Raw genomic sequence first — 11,238 nt, forward strand, 5'->3', positions numbered from 1 at the left:
GCTGCCATCCAAACTGTACCAACGCTTGATTTCGACGCACTTGCGGATGACCAAACAACTGACGACGAGCTACAAGATATTCAGCAAGGTAAATCTAAATCGTCACTCGATCTAAAGTTTTTTTCAATTCCAGGCAGTACCAAGCAACTGCTTTGTGATTGTTCGGACGATCGCATTCGTCCCTTTGTAACGAAACGATTTCGGCACGCTGCTCTGCAAGCAACGCACCATCTCTCTCACCCTGGCACCCGAGCAACGGCCAACTTAATGACGGAGCGATTTGTTTGGCCAAGCATCCGCAAGGACAGTATTGCATTCGCCAGAAGCTGCCTACAGTGACAACGCTCGAAAGTGACGAGCCACACGCAATCGCCTGTATCCCGGTATTCTGCGCCGGACAGTCGATTCGCGCATTTGAACATCGATATCGTAGGACCATTTCCTCCGAGTAGAGGCAACCGTTACTGCCTGACGGTCATCGACAGGTTCACTCGATGGCCGGAAGCTTTTCCCATGCCAGACATGACGGCATCGACAATCGCTGAAGCACTGGATTCCGGATGGATATCTCGGTTTGGCGTTCCCACCTACATAACATCCGACCAAGGGCGCCAATTCGAGTCGACGCTGTTTGCAGAACTTACTCGTCTGCTCGGATCCAGCCATCTACGCATGACGGCATACCATCCCCAGTCGAATGGTATCATCGAACGATGGCATAGAACACTTAAGTCGTCCATCCTATGCCACGATCCTGATCACTGGTGCGATCACCTACCAGTGATTTTACTTGGACTGCGGACAACGTACAAGGAAGACATCAAGGCATCGCCTGCCGAGATGGTATACGGTACGACACTCCGTATACCGTCAGAGTTTTTCGTCACCAATTCGGAGAGCACCAACGAAGCTGAATTTGTTGCTCAACTACGAAAGGCAATGCGTGACCTTCGTCCCCAAGAAACCGCTAGACATGGTAAAAGTAGAGTGTTCGTTCATCAGGACCTGCAAACATGCAAGAATGTATTTGTACGCAACGATTCGATTCGTCCCTCGCTATCACCTCCATACGAAGGACCCTTCGAGGTGGTAAGCCGCACCGAAAAATTTTTCAATTTGAACATTCGAGGGCGAACAGTCAACGTTTCAGTGGACCGATTGAAACCACCATACACACTACAAGAAAATGAATCATCAAATTATTCGCGACCCGACGCCACAACTTCTACGATTCCTCCGACTATAGTCACTCGTTCAGGTAGACGAGTTGTAATCCCTACGAGGTATCATTAGGGAAATCTAGTCTAGAAGGGGAGTACTGTGGCATCCTTTTTGTCCCGTACTGTAGCGCGGTAACTCAGTACTGAATACACTAATACTTACGTAAAACCGATTACAAATACGCATTATAATACGCTACTAATCAATACTAACACTTACGTTGAACCGATTACGAATACGCATTATAACACGCTACTATCCGATACTAACACTAAAATAACATTATAATTTTATCTTTTAATTAAAGACGAGATCTTTCTCATTCGAACTACGAACGCGAACGCATACTGCTATTACAATTTATAAAATCAAGAACTCTAAATGTGGTTCAGACACCCAAAATAAGGGAAAAATATTTCTGTTATTCCAGAAGGAATTCAAACTATATCCATGGCACAAACACACAAATTGAAAAGGAATCAAAATAATAACCATTTACATTATAGTATCCGGACACGACCTGTCAGAATACTGGCTAAGTGTAATGAAATTAAGCGAAAAAGGCACATGCGACAAATGCCAATTTATGATTTATGAGATGTGAAATCCCATAGGAGGCTACAATCCACCAAGAAAAACAGAAGAAACTTAAACTTAACTTAAACTTCCGCTGAGTCTGAAGAACAATGCAAAAGGATATGGTGTTTCTCACCACAAAGTTTGCACCTGGACGACGTAGCACAGTTTCTTGCTAAATGACCCGTCTGTAAGCAGTTGTTGCAAAACATCTTCACCTTAGCAATCTGAATGCGCTCAGATAGTGGAAGCTGGCAATGCATGAAGCAACTGTTCAGGGCATGCTCATTCTGGCAATATGGGCACCATTCTGATCTGCTCGCAATGGATGAGCAGGAAGAAAAGTGCTGCGATACGTGTCGTACAACACTCGGGTGAGTAGTTTTACTTTCAGCATGGTGATTAATTGAAACAAAATTTTTCATTTTTAGTAAAGTAGCTGTGGGTTTCCTTACTTGGAAACACAAGGACAAGCCGGTGCAGCGCAAGTCTTTAGCAGCAGCAAACCTTGCAGCTTGGCTCGTATGGACATTATGGTGTCCTCCATCATTGCGCGCAAATGGCTCTCGAGTGCGCGTCCCTGGGAAGTAACTCCATTTTCTATCTGCTGCTGCACACGGTCGTATTCATCGGATAACTTTTCCATTTCAGCAACATAGAAGATCACTTGCAGCTCATCTCGAACTGGAGCAGAACTCTCGACGAATGCAGCTATGTGTTGAATCCTCTCCGCCAATGCCATTCTTCGAGAATGAATTTCAGTTGTTGCAGCCATGATACCGACGCGCAAGTCCGATGCAATGGCCGATCACAAATGATGACACAAATTCGCAGGAAGCAATTTCACAAGCGAACCAGCTCACTTCACAACACGATCCTTTACAAACGATCAACAATCAATGTTCACATTCAAATACGCGACACTGTATACAGTACGCTACAGATCAATCACACAGTGCGGAAAACAACGAATTTTGGCGAATTGCACAAGTGTTCACACTCAACGGGTATTGCACAACCTAGCTACACGTAGCAATGGTTAGTCCGGAAAAACAAACAATTTCACTCCGAAAGAAACGAATCCTGGTCACGGCACCAAATGTTCGCGATCGATCCCTACGTTGTGTTTAGTGTTTCTTTCAAAAACCAGTGAAGTGCTTAACGATTGTTCCGGGTTGGCCGTTCGGCGTACGTGCTGCTCTATTTCGTGGTTGTTTGTACAATGGTGATAATTTTTACGCATCCGAAATGGCCGTAGCCCTAACGGAGCCAAAAGTAAGCTAACGCTGCCCCAGTGAAAATATTGATACATTAAACAGGTGCGCGGACAGCCAACAAAAAACGTCACAACAAAAACAAACAGTGTGTGACGTGCAAAGCGTAAACAGTATGATCTGCCCCATTATTAGAGTCTTAACACCGGATAAGTAATTAAGTATTGCTTTATATATAAAGTATTTTACTAACGATGCACAGTTTCAAATTGAAACTCGGCAAGGTACCCAGCGAGGTAGGCTGGTTGCATTCTTATGGATGACGAAACGTACGTAAAAATGGATTTCAGGCAGATTCCTGGTCTAAAATTTTATGTTATCACTGCTCTGGGCGATGTCCCCATTAAATTTAACTTAGTTTTAGCTGACAAATTTGCACGCAAACTGGTGATATGGCAAGGCATTTGCAGCATTTGGGCTCAAAACACGGGTTTTGATAATAATTCAAACTATGAACTCAACAGTTTACAACGATACAAAAATATGGGGCTATAACGAAAAGAAAATTAAAAAAGACAGACAAAATCACAAAAACAGCATCACAACTTGTAAACTATTAGGAAAAAAGCTGCTGAAGTGGATAAATCGGATTGCGGGAGCTGATGAAAGGCATCAAAAGTAATGTCCACGAAAGGTTACAGCCTGAAGAATGCAGAACACTTTAAATGTCTGTGAATTCATCTAACGAAAAAACTCCGAACGATAAATCTCAATTATCATAAGCAACAATTATCAGCATTCCGCCAACCCAAAGCACACGATTCGAACACCACCGCTATGTAAACAATGTTTGAAGACAATTGTTCGTAATCATTATACTATCAAAAGGTCTTTGCTTGAGATTATTACCTGACTATTGGCCATTTGTGTCAGGTCTTATCGGCTCATATCGTTCAATCATATATTACGTTCTTTTGTCACTAAATGCTGTCCTAATTATGTTCATTGTTATGGTCCTTCGTGGTTTTAAAATCACATCCTCTCGAAAGGTGTAAGATGTCTCTTTATCGCCATTTAAAACGCATGAGAACATCGAATACAAAAAATTAAAATACAGATACCACTATACCAACTAACCACTTATATCAACTGAAAACGCGACAAGCAAAGTTTAAGAAAAATCCTCGATATTTATTGTGTATTTTTGGATACACATGTAATCGAAATGGAAGAACCTCGTGTGATGTCTACCAGTGAAATACTTGAGCTCTTCTCCAAGCTGCCCCAAAGATCTAATTCTAACACCAGATCCGCTCTACCCGATAAGATCCACGATGTCCACGATGATACATACGCTTCAGCAATGAAAGCACAAGCAGCTATATACAATGTTCGTTATATAATGTTCGTACTTGCCAGTACCCAACGGAATTGGGACGTAATGTCAAAAAGATGTAACAGCCTCCTAATGGCATGGCTTTATGACACATCGCGTTGCAAATGAACCGATGTTAGCTATGGTAAGGCTATGTATTCAATATTTCGATTTCAATTTCCACCGATTTTTCCACCGAAGCATATAAACCAAATTATAACTATAGTACAACTATAGTACTATAGTACTGAACCCACATTTCACATAAAAAAAATCATGCTGGATGGTAGGAACTAGGAACATATCTAGCACACTGTTTAGGGTGAATGCACCTCATTCGAACAGTTGTTGTTACCCATTAACCGCTTTAGTCGCATTTTGTTTGCTTATCCATAAAAATTGAATTTACAAGTCCAATTCGGATGAAGAAAATCGTTACCGTCTGCTCGAAATCGAGTGTTGCGCTGTACAAAATGTGTAATACTCACTACGGCATACCGGAACCAATTTCATAAATTCGTTTCATTCACCAAATCCTACAATGAGTGAAGGTGTTTTAAATTTATAGAAAATCACAAACATTTCGTAAAACGTGTAAGCTACTTACGTTTCTTCAATAATGCGCCATCGTATTTCGGAAAATTATGCAAAAATCCTTACACACGGAGGAAATGACCTAGAATGATTTATATCTACTAAATCAATACGTACAAATCCCACCAAAAAGACGGATTAAGGGCAATAAAACAATTATGAAACATTATCAAATACATTGCCGCCTCACTTAGCTGCCACTAACCAAACAATCTTTCCATACTGCAAATGGTGAGATTATTGATTGTACTTTTTACATATTTCACACAACACACTAATATAAAGATGTTTAGCCGCAAGAACACTACATTTAGTCACTCACAATTTGACAAAAACTGCATGCAGAAACGGACTCGTTCCTGTAATGTTCAACTCTGACTTTTATTACACTGGAGCACTGATTTTAACGAACTAAAACTTAACACGACCACTTGATAAAACGTACCATAGACTATTTCTTTACCGTGCTTGACTCGCGCCATTTTCCATGATGATACAGCTACTTCGATCGTACACACACAGGTTCACATTCCTTCACATTGATTCACAATTGCACAAGGCTGCCAGACATGCCTTAACCCTGTCACTTGCCAAAACACCCTATTCCTACCAACCGACAACCGGGCTACACGGGTAGCCAGAAATTTTGGAGGCTTTTAACTTTTATAAATGTAATCCAATATCGATGCAATATTTACAAGAAAATATATGTAACTCTTATAGTTTACACTGCTACTAATTAATCGCTAGGCAAAAGATTTTTTATGCAAACTATTTTTGTAGTCCCCCTCCCCCTAATAGGGTTTGAAGCTACGCTGAAACAGTTAGCGCACATCAACGGGCGGTTCGGTCATGCGATGTGACAAATTAAATGTCAACATGGTTTGTTTACATTTATTTTCGAATAAATAATGGGGGCTTAAACCGCGAATTTAAAAGCAACAGAGTGAATAAATTGTGGAAAACTTTTTTGCGTGCGAGCGGAGGGTATTTCTCTTTCAAATTGAATGCTAAATTGACGTGGCTTGTTGTGTAAAGTAAGTAAAGCGATTATTTAAAAATAATAAGGCGTTTTAAACATGGGAAATCCTAAATGCATGCAAATGATGCATCACTACTGCGGTCACATTTTCTTCCATGTTCTCCGAAATAGAAAGCTGTTTATTACAAGCTTAGTACTTGTTTTACAAATTTTTTACCAGTGGTCCCAAGTTACAGTATTACAGTTTTGTGTTTACACTAATCTCTTTCGGAAATTGCAGATTAATCACACATGACGTAACATGACATCTGCCCTGAAGCATACCGAGTACCCTTTTTCATCGCTCCAGCTATTTGATGTGGATGAGACTGCCCTGTAGAATCTCAGCAGCACTCACGTAGGAGATAGTCTATCTTACGGTTTGCCCCGAACTGCAAGCATTGGTCTCTTCCTTAGAAGTATAATGCAAAGTTAGAGGAAAAGGGTAAGTAAACACAATTGTTCGTTCGGAATGTCGAATAATACTAATTCTTAATCTTGATTTATGAATATTTGTAGATACGCGGATGCGTTGTCGGTTTAGCTGCGTCGATGCTACTGATGGAGGAGAGAGGTTCGATCTTCATCCGATACGATGAGCTGCGTATCTTCAACTCGATCTCGATTTCGATCTCTGTTAATATTTATAATATGTGCCAAGAATAACCAGACAAGCAGTACCAATGCTATTACCATTAGGTCGCCTCCACACTGTCTGGCTGTATTATATTATATGACCTCTCTTTCCTTGGACGAAGCTAATAGCTATGCTAAATCTTCAATTGCATTACCAAAAGAAGATTCATAACAGCATAATTCGATTAGATCATTGACCCATGTAATTGTTACTCTCTCGTCTTCTGTTACTGACTGTGACCTGCTGTTGAGAAGATATGCTGAATATATGTAAGAATATATGAGAACTATAATAATGCTGTTTCGTTGGCGCAATACATTGCGTTAAAATATTTGAATGTATTTTTATTTAGTAGTTACCATTTTCGTTTCTGTAGTGCAGTCATATTATTTTTGAACCGATCTGTAATTCGGATTTGCATTTTACATCCGAAATATTCTAACTTTACGCAATTTATCATGCCATATTTGATGTAAATTTCTTATTAAAGAACATATGCAGGATATTATGCGGGGTATAATTTTGCAAATAACATTCATGATGTGCAGGCAGTCCCCGAGATACGGAGTGCCTCTTATACGCGAACTCGGAGATACGCGGTTTTTGGAAATTTGACAGCTGAGTTAGTTTATAGCACAAAATCTTAGCAAAAAGGTGTGAAATTGATCTTAAATCGCTTCCTTCGTCATATAAAATATTTATTTTTAATTTATCTTAATGTATTCTATCAAAAAGTAGTTAGGTTTGCTGAATAAATTAAATGCAGAGCAGGAAGTCCATTATATAACTTTGCAGTATAAACGATTTTACTTCCGGATTCAACTTACGCGGAAATTCGAGGTACCCGGATTTTCCCGGGTTATAGCGGTCCGCTATAATAGCGTATCTCGTGCACTGCCTGTATATGAATTGTATTCCATCCTGTAGCATGCTAGTACTATCTGGTATGGGAAGCATTGTTAACGACTGCATCTCAAACCATATCGCTACATACAAGCCGTCAATAAAACATTTGCACTGTTGTATCATATTGGGTACGGTTACACGATACAAATTTTTAACTGCAAATCTTTCCCATAAAATCCCCTACAGTAGCAATACAAAAGATTCGTGTGTGTTTCCTGTTCAAATGATACAAACCTTTTATGAGTATGTTAACCTTTTTCTGGCTACTGAGATCAAACATCGTTCCTTCAGTATAGCTTCTAATCGGTTGTCAAAAGATTGCAAGCAAAAGATTTGTGCTGAACACCAATGTAGGCCAACCTTTTCTGCCCTGAAAGATTTGTCATCTCTGCACGAATACACCAACACACGCATGATAAGATTAGCAGAGGGTGAAAAATTGAGCAGGAATTGTATCGTGTGAACATACCTTTTCACATTCCTTTTAATAAAAATTAAAATTGGTTACGCTGTTTTTGCCAATAGTTTCTAAAATAAAATCCAGGTCATAAACTCTATGTACTGTCAAATATTAAAATTTACGTATCTACGAATCTCAAATTTTGGGTGTAATATATTATACAGTTCAAGTCACATGTACACACTTCTCTTCACGAGCCTCGGTGCTTTTACAGAAACAGACAGAAACAAGTGTTTGATAATGAAAAGGCAAGGTGCCCTATGGCATCGATGCAAAGCTCGTTGTAAATGCCTTTACTTAGAAAGGTCTTAGAACGGTGCTCTCATGTTATTGTGTTACGATATAATTACGTAGCACGTGTGATCGTATCTACATTCCTTGACTCTCATCCGTTCTACATATCATCCGATGAGTATAGCTAGAAGACTCCGGAAACGGCTCCATTTTTATCGCTTGTCTCTTATCCGTTCATCAGTAGCCAGCCCCATGCAACACGACATCAGCCAACGATCAACGCAGGTGTACTACGGAAGAAGACGCATTCTTGCAGGCCAATTCGCCGGAAGCCAAGATCCTCCCCAAGCGCGACTCCCACGTTTCGCAATAGGTAACAGGGAACATAGAATTAGGTGATTCATTTCACACTTAGTTTTTACTCACTGGCAGGAAGTGGTCCTGCGAGTTACGAAAAATTATTTTTGTACTGTAACCTATGGTGAACCGCATAATTATATAATTATATTCCCAGGTTCGAGTTCCGTTCCGATCCATTTTTTCCTAAAATTCCCACCCCATGCACCCACCGTATTGAGAGCTTGAAAGTAAACCACCAGGATAAAAATCTTGCCATAATTAAATTGTAGCGATAAATGTGGTTAGCGTCATCTGTATTGTAATGGCGACACAAGTCCAAGGGCTAAAGAGTAGTATAGGCCCACAAGTTTTTCTTGCACGCAAGTTGTATGCAAAACAGCAAAAAGTACGCCCAGCCATCCGCCATGTTGGCTAGCGAGCCCTGTGCAATGCGCGTTGCGTACACACAGGCGTAAAACGCTTACATATTGAAACGCTTGAAAATTCAAATTAATCATTCTTTGGACGGTTTATACCGTTTATTAATTTCTGTTTATTTTACAAATCCTGCGAATATGCCAATGTTTTTACACTCGTGTTTTATTTCGAAAATAGTGTGAAGAGTTTTCGAAAGACGGTGTTCAATTATAATTAAAATAGTTATTGTAAAAAACGATTACAATGAAAAATAACATTATGAATGTAGTTAAATATTTAATGCAAACTTTTGTTAACAATTGCTGGCAGTTTTTCCCACAGTAAACTTAATTATTTGTTACAGTGTATTTTAAATTTGCTATTACTTTCCATCAGCTTAAGCAAATCCAAGCATAGATGGATAATAAATATAATCGTAATTCCGAGTTATCGATGTCTACCAATTATTGTTTAACTAAACATAACATATAACATTCAGTTGCAATGATGTTGATACAGCTTTATATTTTTCATGTGCAAATTTTCATGGGGATTTATTATATAGATGAAAATATATTTAATTTATCGCATAAAGTATCATGCAACAAACAGTGATTCTATAGCACAGCTAAAGTTGCTAAACTCATTTCTTAATGTTTTACTGGCCTTCTGTGACTTTATTTACCCGTAGCTGAACGCGTACGGAGGATTGGTCCGCATTGACTGCGTCAGTGTGAAGACCGGCGCCTCTACCATCATGCCACCGGGCCGCCCCTGCTAGACTCATACTTTTTATTATTAGCACCGTAGTAAAGGCCTATTTAATTAAACTTTAAACTGAATCTGCTTCATGTACGCATAGCCATATTAATGTAATTGGTAATAATATTCTAATAACAATATGTTTAATTGATTGAAAAATTATGATTGATTGATGTATCGAAATTATTGGCATTAAATGTATTTTTTCTATGCCATGGTTTTACATAGTATTTACGATTTGGGAGTACAGTTTTAAAGCGGTTCTGGTTGAATATTCTACAGGATATCTTATTACCAAAACGTGCGCAAAGATTATAGTTTTTAATTGTTATTTCTTTGTTATACAATCTCTTATTGCCCAAGCGCAATCATTTCTTCCAGATGTTGAAATGTATCAAGGATCCGTTAAGGAATAATTGATGTTACGTTCATATCTAGCTTTAAACCTGTACTGATGTAACAGATTCCATTGATAAAAACATCCTTTAATATTTGTGCCATGCTGGCTAGCACAAAAACGTGCAACTTAGGTTAGAACAAGTCAAACCATCATACGATACTAGGCCATATAGCATACCAACTGTAGTGATGCTTTTGCAAGAGTTCTGGCTCGTATCTTCACACTTTCTCTCAACCAACTTACGTTTCATGCTGCGTGAAAATCGTCACTGATATTTCCTGTACACAAAACAGGGAGGTGAGAGCAATGTTACAAACTTGAGGGCGCTGTATTGCTGCTGGGTACGTCCTATTTTGGACTATGCCAGCGTTATTTGGTCACCTCTACGGATAGGTTGGAGAGGGCGCAACGAAAGTTTACTAGAATCGCCCTCAAACGCTTCCTAAACGACCCCAGCGCTGCTTCCCCTCCCTATACAGTACGGTGACAAATGCTAACTCTGGTTGGGCTAAAAGAGCTCTACGATCATGCGCGCACGCTGTTCATTGCCAACATCCTGCTATCTTATATTGATTCCCCTTCCATTCTGGTGGTCATCCCGTTATATATCCTATCCTACCGCTTGCCTGTACGCTCCCTCCCTTTTCATTCCCCTGCGACGCACGCGGTTCTCCATAAACGATCCTTGGATGCGTGCCCTAGCTTCTTTTAATTCTGTAGGTGATCTGTTTGACCACCCTTCTATCTCTTGCTTCCTTCCGTTCCCGTGTCATGTCTACCTCTTCCTAGTGTGTCTCGTCTTTGTTATTGTGTTTTTTTTGTTTTGTTCGTTTTTCTTTCTGACGCTATTGTACAGCCCTCGAGGCAAATAATATTGATTTTTATTAATAAATAAATAAAAAAATAAACTACCTTGCCCGCAGGTGCCAAGGTCTTTCGTCATGCATAACTCAACAAGAGTTTTCTCAAGACATAGTGTAACCACGGTATGTCTAAATGTCATGCCGTATTTGCCTCTGGAGTTTTGCCTCCCAAACGAAATTCATTTACACAGACCTTAAGGTCGCTTTTGATCGCGTATA

At 39.7% G+C, this 11,238-nt stretch overlaps 1 protein-coding gene across 1 annotated transcript; it reads left to right on the top strand.

The window, feature by feature from the left end:
• Window positions 1–522: 522 nt before the first annotated feature.
• LOC128718321 (uncharacterized) lies at window positions 523–6,667 on the top strand. The gene is made up of 2 exons (XM_053811951.1): window positions 523–1,089; window positions 6,521–6,667. Exons 1-2 carry the CDS (start codon window positions 523–525, stop codon window positions 6,665–6,667), a joined length of 714 nt encoding a protein of 237 aa, XP_053667926.1.
• The last annotated feature ends 4,571 nt before the right edge of the window (window positions 6,668–11,238 follow it).

Source organism: Anopheles marshallii, chromosome 2 (genome assembly GCF_943734725.1).
Source record: "Anopheles marshallii chromosome 2, idAnoMarsDA_429_01, whole genome shotgun sequence".
NCBI classification, from domain to species: domain Eukaryota; kingdom Metazoa; phylum Arthropoda; class Insecta; order Diptera; family Culicidae; genus Anopheles; species Anopheles marshallii.

What these genes read in the sequence shown, in the direction of transcription:
- LOC128718321 (XM_053811951.1), top strand. Translation starts at nt 523, where the DNA reads ATGACGGCATCGACAATCGCTGAAGCACTGGATTCCGGATGGATATCT. An exon ending in ACGAAGGACCCTTCGAGGTG is followed by an intron (nt 1,090 to 6,520) that starts GTAAGCCGCACC and finishes GAATATTTGTAG; the next exon opens with ATACGCGGATGCGTTGTCGG.